Genomic DNA, 23,786 nt, shown 5'->3' with positions numbered 1-23,786 from the left:
GACTAACCTATAACAATGTAAATATGTTACATTGTTTTTAATTGCATGATTTCATTTGCTTAGACTGTAATCTTGTCACTTGTTAATGCCATTATTGTAAACAATTTGGAAATACCTACTGTATACATACTGTACAACCTGGAAACTTTGTCCAAAACAGTTATTATTTGAAAAACATTTCAACATAGTCAAAATGGCCGATCTACAAGCCGATCTACGTTGTCCGAAGTTGAAACATTGATACAAGGTTTCTGCACAAAAGCAGGCTATAGTTTTGAAGAAATATGGGTTTGTATGCCAATCAGATGTGCGATTTGATCATTGCCTATACGCTCATGTCAAATTGACGACAGATGAACCTACACGCACTGTTTACTACACATGCCAGAAACAAAGGTGTTCAGTCACTCACAAAGTAGGGAAAGATTGGAATGCACGTACCACCAGAATGTTCCTAATGTCACTGACTGTGAACTACATGTCAATGAGCCAGGTACAATCTGCAGAATCTTCCTACACTTGGTATAGATTACCTAAATGTCATGGAGTGATGTGGCTGCATAGCTGAACTAGAAGCAGTGCTCTTCCGAGCACAGGTCTCCACCAGGCTGTGCATCCTGGTGGTGCTACTGTATAATAGGCCAATGTAAAAAGGGTGGCATATGTTCTTCACCTTAGATCTTTCATGGCAATCGGACGCTGCATGCATGATTTGAAGCATTGTGTTCCAAAAATGTGTTTTGCTAAAGTCTACCTGCTGGTGGCGCTATAACAGGCCAATGTGAAAAAGGTAGCATTTGTTCCTTGACCTAGTGGGAATATGTGTGGCAAATGTCACAGTAATCGCAAGCTGCGTTGATGATTTGAGGCATTTTGTTCAAAAACGGAGCAATCCTGCAAACTTTGGAAGCCAATATTAGCCAATCAGGATGGAATATGAAATATCAGACGGATTGGACTTGATCACATGACTATAGAGATACTGTGTACCGATTTGCGTGATTTTTGGATAAAATCTCAAGGAGTAATATTCAAAAATGTGTTTTACATAAGTCGGCCCAAAGGTGGCGCTATAAAAGGCTGATGTGAGAAATTCAGGGCAAAGGTTTATCCTTAGCCTCTAGGGAGTGTGCTTACAAAGTTTGAAACTGATCGGTGGAGTTATAGGTAAAACCACAAATCGGCCTGTTATAGCGCCACCATGAGGCTGATTTCAAAGATTTGAAGTGGCATTTCTTGGGAACGTGTGTGCGCAATTTCATGATAATGGACCAATCCCCAATCACATACACACCCATTGTAACTGTTACAATGGGTGTGTATGTGATTGGGGATTGGTCCATTGCACTTTGCGTTTGGGATTTGAGGCATTTTGTTCAAAACGTCTCAATCCTACAAATTTTGGAAGCCAATCTTAGCCAATCAGGATGGAATATGCAAAATTGGACAGATCCGTGTCGATCACATGACTGTCGAGATACTGCCTACCGATTTGTAGGATTTTTGGACAAAATCTGTAAGAGTAGTGCACAGAAATGTGTTTTGCAAACATCGGCCACTAGGTGGCGCTAGAAAAGGCCTATTTGAAAAATTTAGGGCAGAGGTTCTAGATTGGCATCCAGGGAATGTGTGTGCTCACTTTGGCAGCGCCCGGGCCAACGGCGACTGAGATTTGGTGCACACAAACTGCGAGGACGCACGGACGCACGGACGCACGGACGCACGGACGCACGGACGCACGGACGAACGCACGGACGGACGAAGGGGAAAACATACTCTTCCCCATGCCTTCGGCTGGTGGAGACAATAAACCTTTCAGAACATCACAGATTGGAACACATAATGTGAGAGTACAAAAAAAAAAAATCATAGAAAAGCAGCAGAAACTCATTAAAACATGTGCACTGCATGACATGTGCGTTGCGGGGCGTTCTGTGCCTGTAGATCGGCTATTTCCACTACTTTATATCGCTTTCAAAATAATAACCATAAAAAGGTAAGGTTTTGGACATACAAGGTTTCCACCCGACAACGACGACATGCAGTTGACCAGTGCTTCTCAAGCTTTTTCATGTCAGGGACCACCCAAATCATTACCACGAAGAAGACCATGTCGAAACGTTAAAACCTCCTTACTTTGAAACAGTTTACCTCCCGTGCCCAGCGCTTCCTCACTACTGGTGTGCGCTCCTGTTCCATTGTTTGCCTGAGGGACCCCCAAATTAAGATGTATTTGCCTGTGGACGGCACCCATCTGAACATGTTTTGTGCCAGGGTTAAAAGATTGAAAGATATTCAAAATGTTTTCATGCAAACTAGCAGATCTGCAAGCCCACAGCAAGTTGCGTCGCAACACGTTGTGAGCTTGACAGATTTTCAATCTATGTTAAAAGTGGTGCATCAGATTTTGATGCTATGTTAACTTTTGCTGGACCCCAGGCCCAGGGTCGACGTGCAGAGAATGTTAGAGAGGCAGGGGCTGAAATCTCTAAAAGGGCCTTTAGCTGAAAATATTAAAAATAGCAGACTTCCAGCTTGGAGGTTGGCTATTTTCAGTACTTGATACAACACTGAACTAAGCATAATCAAGTGAACACTGGAGATGTGGCGTAACAGCATGGATGTCTACACAGAGAGCAATTATTTCAACATAAGATGCTGCATGGAGGAGGAGAGTTGGGACAAGGTAATTCTCTTGAATGCTGCCTTCAGGTATGGCATGGAAAGGGGGCGTTTGCATTTCTTTAACCATAGTGAAAACTGCATTCATGGTCTGGAGAGGGCACTTTTTTACATACGGATAAAAGGGCAGGGGCTCAAGCAGCAGTAGACATCCCGCTATAGTGTGAGGAGGGAAGAATATCTGCATCATGCAGGAGCACCCTATTTGACAGTAAATGCCTCATGGATTTCACCAACCCCACGCATGCTACTACGCTCCTGTGGTTCCCCTTCCACTCTTGGCCGCGTGTCCTCAACTAATCTATGTCAAACAGAGCCATATTATATGGAAATTGTCTTGCGAACCATGACCTGAGTCACACTAGTTTGCACATGAAATTGCTCCCTGAAAATAGCCGATCTACTTGAGTCATAGAGCTTGTAGATTGATTATTTTCGGTGTGCGACACCGGTGCACAACTAAGTATAAATTAGGCACTGACCCTTCATTGACCATCATTGTGTTTTGTTTAATTTGTGAATATACTACAAGTTATATTGTGTACAATTTAATTATTGTAACTTTGCAAGCATGGACATTTAACAGTAATAGCTTTGTTGTTTTGTTTATTTTGCACTTGGATATGGTCCACTCAGCAGCTCTTCTGTGATCCCGCCTGAGATCTCTTTATTTTATTTTCCCATCCTTGGCCGTTTGAAAGTCTAAGGACAGCGGGTGTCATTTTATTTCCTTTGCTAAATGTGGGTCTGTAAACCCTTTGAGACTGTAACAGTGATTATGGTCTGTTAAATAATAAATATATATTTGAGGTTCAGTTGAGTTGAATAATAAAATGCATTACCCCACATTTGCTATTATTGGTCGGGAGTTCTAAGTTAGTGCTGCAAATGGGAGTCTGGCCCAGGGAGTTTCATTAATGGTTCACATTAGCGTACGAGGCACATTTAGAGAAGAGCAGGAATTAGATGCTAAGCTCCAAAAACCTTGGTCGGCTGAATGTAATGTGTAAACATGGGGCTCGCATGGAAATAAAGCCTGCTCAATCGATGCAAATAATGTTTTCCAGGGCTTGAATCCTCATGAATTTCTTGAAAGGTTTATTCCATAAGCTTGTGGGAAGCTATAACCTCGCTCAACACCCCCTAGCTTCTACCTTTATTAAACACACACACACACACACACACACACACACACACACACACACACACACACACACACACACACACACACACACACACACACACACACACACACACACACACACACACACAACCATGAACACGTTTCCCTCTCCCAGCCATGAAATGTCTATGCTATGTTGCAAAGACGAAGGAGTCAAAAGTCAAAAGTTTGTGGGGAAAGTCTTGCATAGTAAACAGTGGCCTGTTTTCACCCGTGCTTTACCTCTTATCCCTAAACATCTTTGCCTTTAACTATTTTGAAAAACATTTTAAAATACTTGAAACAGACGATCTACAAGCTCACAACGTGTCAATGTAGATCGGCTAGTTAAAACTATTTTAAAATGTTTTTCAAAATAGTAAACAAAGGAAAAGTAGTTTAGGCATAAGGGATAGATGAAAATATATCTCCCACCCCTTCTCCTCTCTAACCCTTGTCACACAGTTCCCATCATCTCTACCAGGTGACCATTCCACAGATAAAACCTCAGCTGACATCTATAAATAGCAGAGCATCGAGACATACAGTATAATTCATGACAGAATGCAGGGACATTTGTATTGTGAGCCATGCATGAGGTAGCAGAAGCTGTGCGCTATTGTGCTCTGCAGTTGTTGTTTGGGCTAGAACTTTTAGTTGACTCCCCACATTCTGCTGCTTCCCGATACTCAATAAAGTACCGCTGAACTGAGCCTTGCCTATTCATGCAGGTGGTCCTCATCCTACTGCTTTGTACGCCCACCCACCACAGCCTGGTGGGACATTCTGCTTCACAATTCTGTAGAGCAGGTGTGCAGAGAATGTTAGAGAGGCAGGGGCTGACATTTCTAAAAGGGCATTTGGTAGAAATATCTAAAATAGCCGACCTCCAAGCTCACAACGTGTCGCAGCGCGACACGTTGTGAGCTTGGAGGTCGGCTATTTTCGGTGCGTTATACAACACTGGACTAAGCATAATCCAGTCAGTACAAGAGATGTGGTGCATGGATTTCTGAGGACAATTCTTTCAACATAAGATGCTGCATTCAAGTTCAGGAGAGTTTGGACAAGTCAATTCTCTTGAATGTTGCCTTCAGGTATGGCATGGAAAGAGGGCATTTGCATTTCTTTTACCATGGTAAAAACTGCATTCATGGTCTGGAAGAGGGCACTTTTTACAGACAGGTAAAAGGGCAGGGGCTCAAGCCCCCTTTGATGTCTATGTGTGCACGTGCCTGCTGTAGAGAAGGTACGGACACGGAATGAGGGGGCATTGTTCCGCCATAGTCATAACTGAATCAACGTCTGTGCATATGGCACAGCCGGTACGTGGGATAGCTGGTGTCCACGGTCTGCACACTTTTCTGCATCACCTCAAATCTGCCCAACAAAACCCATATACATTCATTTTTATTTTGTGCGTAGATGGGCAATACATAAGTCTTGATCTAGTCTTGCGGAAGAATAGCAGAATTAAAACAATTACCCCTGCCTAAATGAATTACAACACCACAAAATGTATGCGTATGCTATTGTTCTAAATGTAGGCTATAAAATCTACTGACAGCTATCACCAAGTTATGTTTGAGTGCGCGTGTATGCTTGTGTGTGTGCGTGTGCGTGTTTGTGTGTGTTTGTGAGAGAGAGAGAGAGAGAGAGAGAGAGAGAGAGAGAGAGAGAGAGAGAAAAAGAAAGTGAGCGAAGGAGAAAAGGGAAAGAGTGAAATTACATTATGTTATGCTAGTATAATATTAGTTTTGTAACTTCACAATGATCTTTCTGACAACAACTTCTACTGCGTTATCGATGTCAGTATGCTCTAATTTGAAGAACACAACATTTGGGCCTCTGTGGCCAGGCCAAAGAGGCCAAAACATTATGCTTTTTGACCGCTTTATGACAATACATTGTTTTGGGAGCATTCAAGACGGCGTGCAGCCTTTCTCCTTTTGTTCACAGTTTATCTTATTTGATCGAGCACCCGTTGAAATGTCTGGATGTGTGTGCACCACTATAATTTGAAAAGCAGCCTCTATGTCGCATGGTGCACCAGTAGGCTACTGGAGCTTCTGTGACTACGATCTGCTATGGTATTTTGTGAAATAAACGTAGAGACACGGTATAGGTGTAAATGTGAAGAATCTACCAGCAGCTCTATCTCTCTCTCTCTTTCTTTTTCTTGGATTTGAAGGCTCCCTCTATGTGTCTTTCTCTTGCTACCTCTCATCTCTTCCCTTCAGGTGTTAGTCAGTGCTGGCGATACAAGCTCCTTGAAGGTCGGCTCCGCGGTCCATTCCCACAGGGGATGACACACACACTGTCGCTGCCTAGCCTGATTAAGCTAACTGCACTGATCCAAATGGATTCCTTTTCATCCCGGCAGCATGGTGCTCACTCATAGTGTAACGACTGGAATGTGGAGAGGATGTTTGCTCAGTCCCCATATCTATATTCATTCCTTAGTAATGAGACGGAGGTAGCGGCAACGGCTACAGGTGTCTATGAAAAAGAACAAGCCTATGCTGAGAATTCTCTACTTCTTGTCCGGCTCATTAGTTACACTAATATTTGCATTATCTCATAGATTTATTTCAGGGACAAAATCGTAGAGAGAGAACAGTGACAGGCCATTTGTGTTAATACTGTTCTGTGCATGACCATGTAGTCCCACGTGTACTGAGAGACTGGGCAGCTGTTTCTAATAGATTTTTGTTTTAACGGCTATTCTTTTTAACTGCTCTACAGCAACTTGACTTGTCCCTGCTGAACATCACCCCCACAATATGTGACCTTATAGTGGGGCTTCGTGGCAGAGGGAAGGCATTCCAAGTGGCTCTATATCTCTCTATAAGACTGACCCTTTCATTGTGAGTATATGCGCCCCCACAGGGGGTGCATTCCCTCCCCTCATCCATTGTGCTGTATTTTACCTTCGGCCACTCATCCATCAGGCTACTCGCGTCCGAACCGAGGTGGATTTCATTACCAAGAACGATGAGTCCATGTGCACCTAACAATCGGATGATCTTACATAAGAGCATGTTCCTACCAATCGGGAGCTGGACGCGCGCAAAAAGGTCGAGATGAGGAATGGCTTCTTCCAGAGGAACCCCACCAGCTCATCCCCCCCCGCTTTCATCGCTCAAGTCTTAACTCTAAGCTGAGTAGTTCAAGGTCCTTTGGTCCAATCACCACCGTCCTTAATAAATGGGAAACATCCTCTGTCTATATCAGGAAAGCCCTACAAATTCATGTTCTTCCCATGGCAACTGAAAGAGCCCGACTCATCATGGTCTGATTTTTACTCATCAGTAATTGAAAGCATGCCGGCGTCCTCCATCACAGAGTGGTTGTGCGGTCCTGTCCCCATGTGCCAAGGACAAGCCGCAACATATTGCCCACGCCGCTCTGTGGCTGATTGGCTGTCAGCTGACGACCATGAAGGAGGTGTGCACAACTGCACGGAACACAATTGGAAGATTATTACTTCCAGCTCTACTCCTGCCCATACAGAAAAAATACATTTATTTATGTTTCATGAATGGACAAAAATATATTGTCGTTGACGAGTGGAAACCTTATATGTCCAAAACAGTTCGTTTTGTATTTATCATTTAAAAATGGTGAAAATAGCCGATCTACAAGCACACAACGCCTCACATTGCAAGGCGTTGTGTGCTTGTAGATTGGCTATTTTCACCATTTTTGCGCGGCAGTCTTGTATGATGAAGCAGGGCTTTACTTTACGAAGAAACGTACACATTTGAAACTTGGAGATACAAGGTTTCTGCTGGACAGTGACGTTTGTCTAGAACAAAATGTGGTCGAATATATTTCAGATGGTCATAATAAGGGTTCATAATAAGGGGGTTATCGGGGAGATAAATGTTGCCAATCTTGTGTACAATGTGAAACATGTGAACTATTAAAGCAATACTGTACACCCCAAGAGTTGTTTTTAGGCACGACATGGAGCAGAGTACCCAAAACATCCTCAGTTGTTCTCAAATCAATGTGAACCACAGCCTGCCTCTGGGCTTATTTCTTTTATAAAACGGTCATAAAATGGCAACGTGAAAATCACAGCCATATCCCATTTGCGCTACAATAATAATTTATACGAGAAAGTAGTCCATGACTGCCTGCACAAACAATACAGTTGTTATGCAACATTTATATTCAGATGGACTCCCCTAGAACTGCATGAAAGGGCCCAAACTTTTAAACTAGACAATTTAAATGTGAAATGAATAAATATTGAGCAACTGCATGGACAATATCTCGCCTAAAATGTTTTCATAAATCAAAATTCACAATAAAATCGGACACTTTGAAACAATTTGCTTGGCACAGTAATACTGATGTAATGTGGTCACGGGTGTGTTTATAGAGCATTTTACCATGGCTTTGAAAGCGTCTCAGCCAATCATAATTAAGGACCGGAACTATCTTTTTTTTATTAAAGAAAATACACTGTGTCAGCCTACACAATGAGCCAGCTTCCTATTGAAACCCTGCACCAACACCAACCTCCCCATAGCAATGATTGCTTACTGTTATAGTCTATCCTATCACTTATAAGGTTATTTGTGCAAGCTATTTATTGTACTGTATGTAAGACTTTATAGATGATGTACAGACTTTAATTCCATTCAACTCAGTATAAGTGTATTCTCGTAGTCCTGGACAATCACCATCTCTACAGCCACAACTTTAAGCTAAACTCTTTAATGCACATAATTACGGAGTAAATAATATGATATATGATGATAATACATGTTTGTGATTTAATCTACCACATAGTCCAGTGTTTACTGTATGTGAGAGGCTGTTGGCGCTGTGAAAGTACTGGGAAGACAAGTGTATTTTGATTGCAATTTCAGTAGACAGAAATCCACTAATGGTCTTATATTTCAAACAAAAACAATCAAATCCAATGACATCCCAAGCCAAATTTGAGAGAAACCACAAAGTGAACAAATGATTGCATGTAAAACATAATTCCAGCTAACACACGGTTGTGCTCGGGGGCAGCATAACTCTGGTATTACAATAATTGGGTGGCTGGCTGCATTCTGAGTGCTGTCAATAGTGACACACGCCACCTGTGGCCTGTTGCTCGGCAAAGCCTTTCAACTCCATTTGCACACAGAGGGGGGAGGATCATCCATCTTTGTGACAGGCTGAAATTGTGAAAAATACCTGTGGTTGACAAGGAGAATCCGAGAGATGTCGCACGACTTGAATGCAGATGGCCGTGCACCGTATATTACAGATAGGGACACCTGCCATGTCAGTTTTACTAATATGGATGCATCATGTCTGAATGAGAACTGGCTGTGCACAATTTATTACAAATGGCTCGCTACATATTGCACCTGTCGTGTTCAGTTCACATGTGAGGATGTAGTGCAGCATATTGTGGCATGCAGACACCTGCCAATATGAGACAGGATTATGTACAGTACAGTATACACCTATACAGCATATTGTCTGTGCATGCTACAGTGCAGTCTGCTGTTCACTGAAACATTTGGTGATCGATTAGAAAGATAGCCACAAAATGGAACATAATGACTCTCATTCTGTTTTTCTGTGGCGTTTCTGTGCCCAGACTGTGGATGTTAATTATTACAAATGATATTGATTAGTGAGAGCTAGCCCAGTGATTAAAACCACAGTACTATCCCAGAAATAGTAACATACCAGGGGAGCTGTAAGTCAGCCAAAGTAAGGTACAGTACGATATGTTAGGTGACGATTTTTAGCATTAATTTACCTCCTCATTTCTCAACTTAAAATGACTGTAAATAGTAATATAAAATACAGATTTAAGTATCAAGGATGGTACAGCCCAACCTTATATGGGATGCTATGATGAATAAATTAGGCTCTACTGTACCTGTTTTGCCAGTGTTCTTCATCGATGTCTTATTAGAGGATTCTGTATCGAAGCCCTCCAGCGTCAACTCCTGATATTCTGTGGACACTCTGGCCTCCTGGTCCACAATGTTGATTGGCGATTGGTTCCTCTCTCTGCATTCTGGGTAAGCCGAGGCCCAGCCTTCGTCTGGCCCGTATGTACCTAGGAAAGAAACATGACAGACGTTGTCAGTGATGATGCGGTCCAATCCCCAAGATGTTCTCCAGCAGCACCTTCCAGAGCACCCTGACAAGCTGCATCACCACCCGCTCCCTGGTATGGGAGCTGCACCACCCGCAAGCCTCTTTTTTTTTTCAAATGCAGTTCCCGTCGCGGTCCCTCGCACCCCACCTCCCCGTTCCTCTTTCCCAAAAACAAGCGGCACAAAAAGCGCTGCTCTTTGATAGAAGAGAAGCGCTAAAACGCTAAAATATTAAAAAGTAACATGTAGCCTAATTAAAAACGCTTCAGCCTTCAGCTGATAAAGTAGCATAAAAAGATTCAAATGACCACAATGCGTGATGACAAATAAGCTCTCTAACTGCATTAAAATTGCAATATCTAATCTCTTTCTTGATCTCTATATCTATATCTTGATCTCTTTCTATCTATCTATATTATATATATATTTTTTTTAAAGAGAAGCGCTTGTTGAGTTGCTTGTTTTTGAGAAAGAGGAAAGGGGAGGAAGGGCGTGGAGGACCGTGACGGGAAATACGTTTGAAAAAAGAGGCTCACGCACCACCCTCGCTAGACTCTATGCACAGCAGCCATATCGGAAAGACATTGGGCATCTTCCTTCCTTACTTCACAGGTGTTACCAGTGATTCTAATGAAGGCTCTGTTCCACTTAGTGTAGCACCGTGGTTTTCGAAACCTTTAATTTCAAGGACCCCCATAACTCTGAATGTGTACAAATGGAACCAAATGGACCCCTAGGGGTTCATTTGAACCTTAATTAGCATAATTGTTAACACCTGTGTAGGAACTAGTAAGTACTGAAGTGCAAATTTCATTCTAATATGGCTACTGTGCAGAGTGTCTAGAGAAAACTGCTACAGGGTGTGGTGCAGATGGCTCAGCACATGGTCTGAGGTGAAAGTCCCTGCCTCCAGGACATACAGTAGGCTATACAGTATACTGTACAGCAGGGGTGCCCACTGCCCACACTTTTTGAACGGTGGTCACACCGTCTCCTGTCCTTGACTGCGTCCGTATGTTACTATTGTAGCATGAGCTGCAATGCCGCTGGTAACCAAGTGGCACTGTTGAGTCACTCACACATACACACACACGCACGCACGCACGCACGCACGCACGCACGCACGCACGCACGCACGCACGCACACACACACACACACACACACACACACACACGCAACCCTACAATACCTCTGTTGACCAAGTTGCGCTGTTGAGTCACAAACATGCACACATTCCTCTCTCTCACACACACACACACACACACACACACACACACACACACACACACACACACACACACACACACACACACACACACGGTATAGATTAACAAAATGAACTGCTCATCCACCGCTCACTTCAAACATGGGTTTGATTTTTTGACTTAAGAGCTACTCTTGAAATGACCAGCTCAAAATGATCTACCCACCAAAAAAAATTACCTGACGGGGCTTTGGAATAGCGACACTGGTGTTACATATAAGACAAACACACTTGAAATTCAGAAATATTGGGGGGAAAAGTCTTCGGGTTCTTTGTAATGCTATTGACTTTTGTGAAGGGAGCTTACAGGACCTTCTTGGCGTCAATCAAGCAAGTCACCTTCATTCAAGTGACAGATATCAAAAAGAGGAGTTTTGTGATTTTTGAAGCGGTGAAAACCGCTTCCTATGAGTGGCTTTGTGTGTCCCACGCCCATATATGGTGATCTCAGTCCAGAATGAACAGGGTTTTTCAAAAACACAATGTATGTCACCTCATGTCCATATATGGCCATTTCAGTTCAGAATGAACAGGTTTTATCTGTCCAGAATATGTGTGTAGTGTCCCTCCCGGTCTGATGAATGGATACTTTGAGGATTGGTCAAGCTTCACATGATAATTTGGCCCTCCATTCTTTATATATTCATTCAGAATATATAAAGAATGTAGAATTCAGAATATATAAAGAATGAATAGATCACGGAGTCCATAACTGTATAGATGTATAGATCACAGAGTTCATAGCTCTAGAACAGATAGAATAAAAGTTCACCGCTTCAATTCGAACCGAGGTTTGATTTTTTGTTTATAGATAGGTTTCTTTATATTTTAATTATAATTTATTTAGGGGCATGTCATGTGGTCTACCTGCACAGTCTTTGTGATCTACTGTTAGATCACAATCTAGCCTACCTTTTGGGCACGTCCTGAGCTGAAGGTATGGCTTTGCACTGCCTGGCATACTGTATACTCAGTATACAGTATGCCAAGCAGTGGATAGCCATGAATAAGCAGTTCATGGAAGACACTCACCACAGCCGCCATAATCTGTTCACTACCGTCACTCAGACCGGTGGATGATGCCACAGCTATGCTAAGTGCCGTCCACATCCACAGCCAGGCCATCAGGCTGATCAACAGGTGTTGTGAGCCCTGTCGCCATGTCAGTCTCACACACTTTCTGTACTTAATATAGCCTGTCAAGGTTATGACTGTCAATGTACTCCATTCCCAGACATTTCACACATATTTGACGTGTGTTTGCAGAAGAAACTGAGGTACACTGCCTTGAGGGTATAGGTTGTACAAACAAATCATAATTCCAGCCACTCTTCAACACCTAATGTAAGAATTCTATCCGTAGATTTTGAAACCACCTGATGTCAACATGAAATCAAACAAGGACAAACATACTGTACCCTAAGGCATTAACGAAAAAGTCGACAAGTCAACTTCATTACACAAGTCGACTCCCATCAGAGAAAGTCGAAAGTCGAAGTTATTACAAAAAAAAGAAAAGAAAAAAAAAAAGTTCTATTGTGAAAATAGCAGATCTACATGGACACAACGCCTCGCGTTGTGAGCATGTAGATCGGCTATTTTCACAATTTCTGCCTCTATATATTTGACAATGACAATGTTTAAATGTCATTTTAGAGGTATTAAAAAGTCCTTAAATTGTGACTTTAGAAATGTGAAGATAGCCTCAATACACTTAAACTTTACATTGGTTTGTTTACAGTTGAGTTAATCATCTGGGGACCCCCCAAATAATTGGGGGGTCGTGTGTGTGATGTATTGATGTCATCAAACGATAAAGTCGACTTCAACTCAACTTTTTACTGAGTCAAGTCGACTTGCAAAAATCACAAGTCGTTAATGCCCTACTGTACCCAAGTCATTTATAAATCCCAGTCAAACCTTGTTTACCAAATAAACGAGGTACATGTATGCAAACACAGGCACAGAATATGTTTTGTTCTATTGGTGCTGCATACACAGAGGAGTAGAAGATGTAATATTTATGGGGGTTCATGTGAGGTGTTCCTTTTACTGCTTGCACCTTGAAACACCGGATCCATTTTTGTCCACGGGCCATTTGCGCTATTATATACAGTATGTGGATATTGGAATGTGTACTACTGACCCCATACTCAACCCTGCTTCTACAAGCAAGCATCTTTCACTGCGTTGGCAAGCTGAGGAACACAAGCACCAGAGGTAGGGAGATGAGCGTGTGTGTGTGTGTGTGTGTGTGTGTGTGTGTGTGTGTGTGTGTGTGTGTGTGTGTGTGTGTGTGTGTGTGTGTGTGTGTGCACGTACGCGCGCGCGCGTGAGTGCGTGTACGCGCACCGCTCACACAGAAAAGAGAGAGTGGGCAAGACAGAGGGAGACAAATACAGACGTTTGTGTGCATGAGGGTCACGGCATTATGTGTGTGGATACACAGTGACATCCTCTGCATTCATATAACTCTCATATAGTGTGACTAAAATGGACCCAAATAGAGCTATTTGGATTCAAAGGGGCCATTTCTACACTCTCAGAGTTCTGTGTATGTGCCAGTGTTTTCTGTGTTTGTGTGTGTGCGTGCATGTGTGTGCGTGCATGTGTGTGCGACTGTGCATGCGGGCGTGCGCTGGAGAGACATGCTCTGACAGTGTGTGTGTGTGTGTGTGTGTGTGTGTGTGTGTGTGTGTGTGTGTGTGTCCATGGATTGACAGCCCGGGGCAGAAAGAGCAACCCAGAGAGATAGTCGAAGAGAGAGACTAAAAAGAAAGAAACAGAGAGAGACACAGAGTGACAGTCAAATAGCCACAGATTGCCAAAGAGGCAGACATAGAGATGGAGAGGGAGGAGAGGTGAAGGGAATGATAGAGTGAATGATAGCCAGAGAGAGAGAGAGAGAGAGAGAGAGAGAGAGAGAGAGAGAGGAGGGAGGCGAGAGACAGAGAGAGAGAGAGAGAGAGAGAGAGAGAGAGAGAGAGAGAGAGAGAGAGGTAGGCCTGACATGCCATGGCTTGTGCTGAAATCTGACAATGTGACATCGGCTCTATCCAACACCTTGCTGTTTATACAGAGCTGAGACAGAACTGGTGAGACAGCGTATCATCACCCCTCCACACGCACGCATGCACACGCACACGCACACGCACGCACGCACACACACTCTCACACACACACACACACACACACACACACACACACACACACACACACACACACACACACACACACACACACACACACACACACACACACACACACACACACACACACACACACACACACAGTACAGCAAATCCTTCGTTCATTGACACACATCCTCTCAGTATTACGCCTGTTACACACAGTACATACTGACAACCAGTTAATGTTAATAAGTGAATGTATTAAAATGTGTCCTTGTGTGCTACTTTACTGTTCATTAGCTAGTTGACGAAGATAGTCAACTTTGTATATATTAAGTACACACACACACACTTGCACGCACACAAGGACACTCGCAAGCACACACAAGCCGGGCTCTGTCAAAATGCTGTCAACTGCCATTGCATCTCTGTCTATATATTTATTGTTTTATTTTATCGATGGATCCTAAATGTCATGGGGCTCCAACGCAACTGCCTTGACTGTGTCACAACAATGCAAGAAACAGAATCCAGCCAAGCCAAGTACCACCTTCGCCAGACTACAGCATTTCGCGTATAAAATCTACATCAAAAGTCCAGTTCCAATGCCAATATGTTAAAAATAAAACAGCATAATGGCAAAAACATTGCTTTCTATTCAATACAGTTGTACTAGTCAAGGTATTGATGTAATTTGGTTTAACAATTTACAGATGAGAATTGGTTCACACAAAGACTGTCGATGTACCCATTACAGTCAAATACATATTCCCGTACACATACCCCCAAACACTGGCACAATGGTACAGTATGTCTAAGGGAAAAATTCCCCCAGAACTTTGTCTTGAGTTTATGTTTTCATGTGTTCATTTAGTGAATTATCGTCCAACTGTATTTAGTGTAAACTAAATTATTAAGCATGGTATTCTGGGCCTGGTTACATTGTGAATGACAAGTTGCTACCATAGATAGACTACATGGCAAACAGAATGGAGAACCACCCTCTCGACCAATATTATAGTGAGTTGTGGCTGCAGAGATCCAAGATTAGCGACGGCCATGCATCAAAGAATTGCCACATTTGCGTCTTCAAAACAACACAGACCAATAAGGGTGACATCGTGGTGACCATGTTTTATTTACAGTCTGCGAATCCAACACAATTTCAGGAGAACACAGAAAGACAATAAAGCGATATTATATGCTGTCAAATATGCAAGAAGGCAGCAGCAGGGATTGTTAGGCTGGTTCTCAGCCTGGGGAGTAATACGTTCTGGCTCATAGACTAATTAAAGGCAGGAAAGGCTGGTCGCACCAAAACCACTTTTGGGGTCTAGCAGTAAATCTACAGTAGGTACCTTGTGTATTCAATCGCCAGTGGGTGCAATTGTTTGAACAACCTCAAAAATGTATTAAATTATTAAAACAATTGCTCAGTGCACCTTTTAATGTTTTCAAATCTACCTCTCGTGTTCATTGTTCAGTAGTGCAAAGGCCTATGAAATACCTGCTCTATAACTAGACCCTCGAGGGCTAATTTATTTTAGTCAATAATGAATCCACGATGAGTTCTTCAAAAAGTAATTTCTGTCCAAATGCACCAACCCCCAATGCCTGTCTGATTTCTACTTTTGTGGAGGTAAACAGGTGAAACTGCTCCATGTAAACACGCATACATACAGTAAATAGTTCTAAAATTCGAGAACAGCCTTTTAAAGGACGACTTCAACTATTTTCAAATTTCAACTTATCTTCATATCATTTTTGGTCCTCACTAATGCTCATTATAATTATGGTATCATTTTTGTCTACTCTGTGTCTCAGAGGAGGGCTGTGGACCTTTCAGAAACCTGCCATCGTCGATGGGTAATCCAAGCTAATAGAAACTGCAGGCTTTCTATTCCTGGAAAGTTACAATGCTATAATCGAAGGCATTGTTGTTGCATTAGACAAAATAAATACATTGAAATCATGTTTAAATAGGGTTCAATGGACGTCGAGGGACGTTCGTGACATAATTACGTCTCGACGTAAGTAAAATTGGCAAACTTTTGTTTGCCAATTTCCCCCACAATGCACCTGGATTTGCTTCTTCCGGGTGCTTCAAAACGCCACAACTTGCAACTTGCATTGAAATGAATAGCTGGGGGTGGGGCTGTCTGTTCTCTATATTATATATAACTCTATGCCCTCTCCAAGGTGGCCAAGCCCCCTGAACCACGGTAGAACGTTGAAGCAGCCTTCGCCTGGTGGTCAAACCTGGGATAGCAGTTAAACGCTACTGCGCGTGCGTGTGCTAATGCTACTGCATACCCTTGTGCGCCTGCTCGGTGTCAAGACTTCCGCATTGAAATGAAAGGGGGCAGAGCAGTCTGCTCTCTATTATATTATAACTCTATCGGGGCTGGCTGATCAATCGGTTTTGAGCTGTGCCGTAGTAACAGGATAATTGTGTGTTCCCTCAAAGAGAGAAGTTTGAGCAACACATTTCTTAACTTAAAATTTTGATTGGTGTGTACTGTGTATATATTTTTAGTTTTCCTTATGTAAACACAAGGCTACATTTACACGCTCAGTTCATTTACACTGTGGAATGATGTGAAATCGTCATTCTTATATGATAACGTATCCGGTTGTTTTCGTGTTCATACTATGAAGTGTGAAGACTATAATTTCCACTGCTCAACACTGGGTTTAACGGCGTTGTTGACATTTCCCAGCTTGAGCTGTCAGTAGAGTTCATTTCTAAAGTTCTGTAAATTTTGTCTTTGCCGCAGGTATTGCAGGTAATTATACAAAAACAGCCGTCTTAAAATAAACTAAACCACGTACGATGACAAACTCTTTGTTGTTTGAACGCCTTTCATGCGTTCCTTTGTTTTGTTTCACACTCTGTCTTTCCGCTGAGAGCATTTGACTAGCACTGTCACCAGTTTGACACTTTACAAAACTTCTGCGCATATTTCCTTTAAAGTTATTAAAGTTATTAATGTGACTTGTGTCATGAATGGTCCAATGATTTCCATTTCTTCTTTGGTATTTGAAAGGTAATTCCCAAACAGGATTGAGGCACTGCTGGGTTCTGATGCGCTACACTTCCAAATTATTCTTCTGAAGAGAAAAGTGGGTGACCCCTTCCTTTTAGCTCTTGTTTGAGTGACAGGCAGCAAGATAACTTAGAGTGAGTTCAATATTACTCACATGCTTTTCTAACAGCCTGTTACATGGCTGTTTAAATGTGATCATTTCATCAGCCAAATGCGTGTTCAACCACATTTGGATGGATTTCTGCATTTGACAGCAGACCGAGGCAGCCTAGTTAACCTTGAACCGCACCGGCAATACCGCTCAGCGTGCCCGCCTCCTTCTCTCCCCCACCGAAGAAGACGTTAGCCGCAAATTGGCAATGTCAACAGAAAATGAGACGGTAGTAACCATCTCCCCCTCTCTCTCCATCCTCCGGCCCACTACCACTATCCCCCACTATCTGCATCCAACTCCGTCTAAACTGTGCTCCTAATTGAAAGCAATACTGGGCTCCGGGGCTCCAAAATGAATTTGTCTATGATTACTCATGCCCTGGCGCATTCCAAGCGCTGGGTAATGTCTATTTCATTGAATTAGGAAGCATCCTGTTCTCTTTCACTATGCTCCATCTCCGTCCTTGCCTGAGGGTGGGTATCGATTGAGGAGGTCTGGGTTTTGTATAAGGCTAGCGTTACCTATGGATCTGGCCTATTGCTGCCAGCCAGCAAATGCAGTGAAGGCATGGTGCGAAGAGATTAGTCACTGTCTTAATACGGCTAATGCCTGCTGAAAGCAGCCGTATAGGGAGGTTGGTAGGGGAAAGGCGGACAAAGAGAGGGGAGACTGCCTTGGCTTAAAGAGCAATAACCTCCATCACAGATGGCTAATGGCTAGGGTGATGTCCTCCCAATGGGCGGTGCTCATGTGAGAGTTGTGAACCTTAAATATCAAGCTTTATCTGGAAAGGGTGCATGTTGCTCTTGGGCTGCGCGGTGACATCAAGATGGCATTTTAGGCCCTACCAAACAAATGGCTCATTGTATCTATCGAATGAAAATACAAAATACAAATATTTTGAATATTCAAGATGGTTGGCAGTGCACTGCTAAATCCAGCGTTTCCATTTAAAAATAGATTGCTACGGTCTACTTTGCAGTGTTAGTAGTGTATTTACATCACATTTCTCTTTTCATGTGGGTTTTACTCTCCTGCCTACTGAAGCATTCTGATAAGAGCCAGTGAATCCCAAGTGTCTCTTGATCAGCCTCCCCTTTCCTGACCCAACGAGTCCTAAGCATCAATACGTTTGTCATCTCCTTGACAGCAAGTCCACATGACCAAGGCATACAGTAAGTGTGTATGTGTGCACGTGTCTAAGTGACACGCTCTAATGGCCTTACTGTGATGGTAAATTGTAAATGGTGCATTTATATAGCGCCCTTTATCCAAGGCACTTAAACAGATTGTGCATTACATTCACCCATTCACACACACACAAACACACACATTCATACACCGATGGCAGAGGAAACCAACCTGCTCATAGGGAGCAATTAGGTGTTCAGCGTCTTGCTCAAGGACTCTTCGACACTAACTCTGGGGGAGACCAGGGATCGAACTGAGAACCTTCCGGTTGCCAGGTGGCTATAGTGATGCTAGTAGCCTTTCACAGAGGTTTATACTTGGCCTACTCCTTTTCTCTCCCTCTACACCGAATGTCTTTGCTGGCAATTAGCCAAAATACCAGGCCATAATGTGTCCCATTTGTGTCCCATTTGATTGATTACTAAAAAAGCATAAATTGGGGAAATCACACCAAAAGAGTAATGACTTATTTAACTTCACGAGGAACTGAAATTACCATCTGCAGATGGTAATCTGCATATTGCAAATGATGTGACGTGAATTAAATCATGTTCTATAGCATGCAAGTCCATTAGATATGTAAAAAATATTTTACCGATGTTTAAAATAATATGTGGACTTCAACTTCAGCAATATCCTCCATCTATCGATTTTTTTATTTCTTCATTGACAAGGGCCTGTACTTGGCCCTCCTCCTTTTTTCCATCTACACCAAATTTGTCGAAAACAACATTATGTACAATCTGCTATTTTCGCTGAATGTTCTCCTATTCTAACCGAATGTTTGTCTATTTATAACATGTGTAGAATAGGAGTGCCAGGGTTTTTTATATTTTTTTCCTTATTTCCGAGGCTCTGAATAAAAGTAATCCGAGTAAATGTAATCTGAGTAGTTACGCTTTTTCATATTACATATTTTCTTTCATCCATAACAGAAAAATGACAATCTCGGCCATCAGTGCTTTTGTAACGGTCGGCAGAGAAGGGATAGCTTTGTTGTGAATTTCATAACATTGGCCCGTATATGGAAAACCGGATTTCCCGATGCATTGTGGGAATTTGTGTTTTTCTCTTCAGTCGCGGCTGCCGCAGACCGCAAGCTACGGTTCGTTATAAAACCTTATAAATTTCGTCAATCTCGCCGACGGCACTCTGCGACATCAAAGAGTCGCTCGCCAATCTTGTCGACGGGCACCTGGTGAATTAAGAGTTAATGACTGCAGGATGAACCAGATAATGCCAATCACTGTGGTCAACTCTCTACATGGAGCCCACTCCACATGGAGAACAAGACAGCTGATAACAGTGAATCCACTTTCATCAGGAGGACATGTGTGACATCATTAATTGTACCCTCAGGTAAACAGCGAGGGAGAAGGGGGGAGAGGGAGGAGGGATAGTTTTCTTTCTCCCATCTACGTCCCAGATTTCTGTTGCTTTCATGCATTTTTCATGACTGATTGTCAACGATTCACAGGAGGGAGCGTTGCATTCTTTATCGCCCGTGAATTATTTACTTTGTAAATACACTGCCGTGGCTCTTTCTGACCTTTGAGAGAGTTGGACGCTTTACAGTCAATTAAGAAGCATTTCTGGAGGCAGGCGCTGTGCTCTCGACCTCTCTCTTCGCTTCCTGCTGAAGAAACTGCCACCAATTCCAATTTGCAGGATAAACAAACCTAAGATTGTGTGGGACGGCTGCCTAAAGAGTGTGTAATCAGAACACAAAAAAACAAAGGGTTTCTTTTTTTTCCCCCAAGAACATGAAAAATGCAAACACACTTTGAGGAGAAATGTGCCATCTAAAGAATATCTAACAATCTCTGAGGAGAATGCCAATGGAATCAGAACGAGGCTAAAGAGAGGATGGGCAGAGGCGACTGAGGAAACAGCGCAGTTGTAGTGTCCTTGAAGTTTAACGCATGAAATGAAATTTTATGTAGAGAAAAGTATGGGGAATGTGCTTTCCATATCGTTGCTGTCGGGTGGAAACCTTGTATGTCCAAAACTCTTCATTTTGCATTTATCATTTTAAAAATGATTTAAACTAGTGAAAACCGATCTACAAGCACACAACGCCTCGCGGTGCGAGGCGTTGTGTGCTTGTAGATCTGCTGTTTTCACTACCTTTGCGCGACGGCCTTGTATGATGAAGCAGGGCTTTACTTTGCGAAAAAACATACAAATTTGAAACTTGGAGATACAAGGTTTCTGACCGACAGTGACGACATGTAAGTATACATACAGTACACACCCAAAACACACGCACGCATGCATGCACACACACACACGCACACACACACACACATGCACGCACGCACGCAAACACTCATGAACACACACGCATATAACACTCGCGCAAACACTCACGCACATAAATCCTGTAACAGACAGACAACCACATGGAAGCTAAAATAGGAGTAATATTATGTTCTCTTCTTCTGGATTTAGTTAAAAGCTTAGCAGCAGTGTTCTGTACAATTCTGAGCCTTTATATTGAGTGTTATGTGCTTAAGACGTGGTAAAACACAACCATTGCAATAGTCATGTTGTGAAGAAATGAACGCATTTGAATTTGTGTCTGATCTTTAACATGGCTCAAAGAGTTTAGGCTGCGCTCAATTAAAGTTTTTGGCAACAAACCTGATATTGTTGGATAAAGTGATGACAGAATTTCAGAATGTAATTGATGTGGGCCAATTATACGGATTTCAGTTCAAATTAATGATGTAAACCGCTGCAAATCAGTCCTAGATATGCCAACGCACTGCTGTAATCTATTGATAAGATTATTATGATCAACGGTGTCAAATGCTGCATTCAAAAACAACAAAACAAGCGTGAAACCGCCAACAGAGTCAGCGTTCATTAAACAAATGTTTGTGACTGTGGTGCTGTTGCAACCCTGACCAAACAATTTCAAATATTATTATTGTCTTTCGTGGCTGCCAGAAGTTGTAATGAAAGTCCAAGTCTCTTCCGTTTTTCTCAATAGGTATTATTTTGGGAGGCTGTGATTGGTCTTCTCCTGGGCCATGGTTCCAATAGCATTACCAGCAAATGGCACAAATCAATGTGTTTGAGGAGCTGGCTTGTATTTCAGGGATCTCCCGGATTGCCAGGAGAGCCCCAATAGAGTGACTTGGGGGGGTATTAGATGTAATCCCAGGAAGCAGCCAGCGCCAGAACAAATCCCCACCTGGAGTGAGTGAAACGCATCGCACCGGCATCAACGGACACACAGAGGAGTGGCAGAAGACCTAATTCTACCGAAATCAATCTGGATGGTATAAAGCTGCTGCAGCTGAGAGGCACAGAGCCCTGTAAGAGACATATATGGTAGACGGTAAGACAGACAGAAGCAGACGAGACAGAAAGAGGGAGGAGGATATTGAGAGATGGCCAGGCAGAGAGAGAGAGAGAGAGAGAGAGAGAGAGAGAGAGAGAGAGAGAGAGAGAGAGAGAGAAAAGAGAAGGCGGTGCAGGTGCATTAAGCTTCCTGGGTGAGGTTACCCAGAGTCATCCCATTAAGTTCCATTATTATAGAACATCTGTTAGAAGCCATTGTTCTGGAATCCATTAAACCCCACACAGTGCCAATGCTCACTATTCGTTCACCCCTTTCCCATATCCAACGTTCTCTTCCCACAGCCACATACTGTACACAGTATAGTAGACGGACACTATAGCTTGGACACCTTCTACCACTCCCCCATGTATTCTCTCAATATTTTCCTAATGCTTCAGCGATCATTAAGGTGATTAATATTTCATGAACATCTCTAATCTCTTATCAAGCCGTGCGCTGCCTAATGAATTTACGGAGTAATCTCTATGATAGGGGCAGAATCAAGTGAGCTGCTCAAATTGTCCATCAGCATTATGCTGAAAATGGCCGTCTCATTAGCTCCTCAGAGGCGTCAGCCGTGGCTCGGCACAGCCAATTACTGTCCGCCATCAACACTGGAGAGAGTGGCATCAGGCCTGTCGGCCATAACAAGCCATGATCACTGCCACGGAGGAGTCAGGATTATGACAACCCCAACCCTTCCAAAGCTAAAAATCAGTTAGTTAACAGACAATCCCCACAAGCACAGCTACGGTGCAGCACACGATTCCAAATTATAATTCTCACGAACACACTGACATTTTTAAACCATTCAGCGCGTCTAAAGTTCCTCCAAATCTAATCACACAGCATCCCCCGTGCAACGGCATAAAAATCCTAATTGACATTTGTCCTTGAGTCACTGAAATTTTCCTACTTTTCATGATTGAATTTGCCCCAACTTATGGGACCAAATGGAGCCCGAATCAGCTAAAGCATTTCCTGGTGTGGTACGGCGATGCCGTGAGGGACCCCTGCAGCCGCCGGCTCACTGCTTCCGATCACCTTGAGCCAGGAAGATGTTCTCCTGAAACTGAATCTGCTCTCTAGCAGACAGAGCACGCTGGCCACAGCTAAGGACACATGGGAGGAAGAAACGCCATGTCTGAGACATTGAAATAGCACTCAACCTTAATTAGATAGAAGCTGTGCTCGTGTGTGTGTGTGTGTGTGTGTGTGTGTGTGTGTGTGTGTGTGTGTGTGTGTGTGTGTGTGTGTGTGTGTGTGTGTGTGAGTGCGCGCGTGCGTGTATGTGTCTCCGACCCGTTGAAATAAGGCCATGGGTGGCCATTGGCCTTCACATAAGCAGTCACAGCCCCAGCATGTGAGACCAGTGTCAGATGCCATTTCAGAATATCTCTCTCTCTCACACACACACACACACACACACACACACACACACACACACACACACACACACACACACACACACACACACACACACAAAAAACTATACATCTTTATACAGGACCAAACAAAATCCCCATATTCACTCTTCTTCACTTAAACCGTGTCTTACTCCACAACCCACTGATCTCCAACAAGCCTGTCAAAGCACATTTTACAGCTCTCAATGGAATGGCACTAGTCCAATGTAGTGAATGCACACACACACACACACACACGCACGCACGCACGCAC

At 43.0% G+C, this 23,786-nt stretch overlaps 1 protein-coding gene across 1 annotated transcript in view; it reads right to left on the bottom strand.

The window, feature by feature from the left end:
• Nucleotides 1-23,786, bottom strand: part of LOC308287144 (receptor-type tyrosine-protein phosphatase gamma-like) — a gene marked incomplete at its 5' end in the record, with an annotated part of 474,731 nt that overhangs the window by 146,163 nt on the left and 304,782 nt on the right. Inside the window, 1 exon segment of the mRNA XM_080728264.1 lies at nt 9,747-9,929. Within this exon segment, the coding sequence (XP_080584390.1) occupies nt 9,747-9,929 (183 nt within the window).

The sequence above is a fragment of the Nannobrachium achirus genome (assembly GCF_963921795.1).
Source record: "Nannobrachium achirus genome assembly, chromosome: 6".
NCBI lineage: Eukaryota > Metazoa > Chordata > Actinopteri > Myctophiformes > Myctophidae > Nannobrachium > Nannobrachium achirus.
Note: the sequence above shows the minus strand (reverse complement) of the source record. Positions and strands in the feature narration are given on the sequence as shown.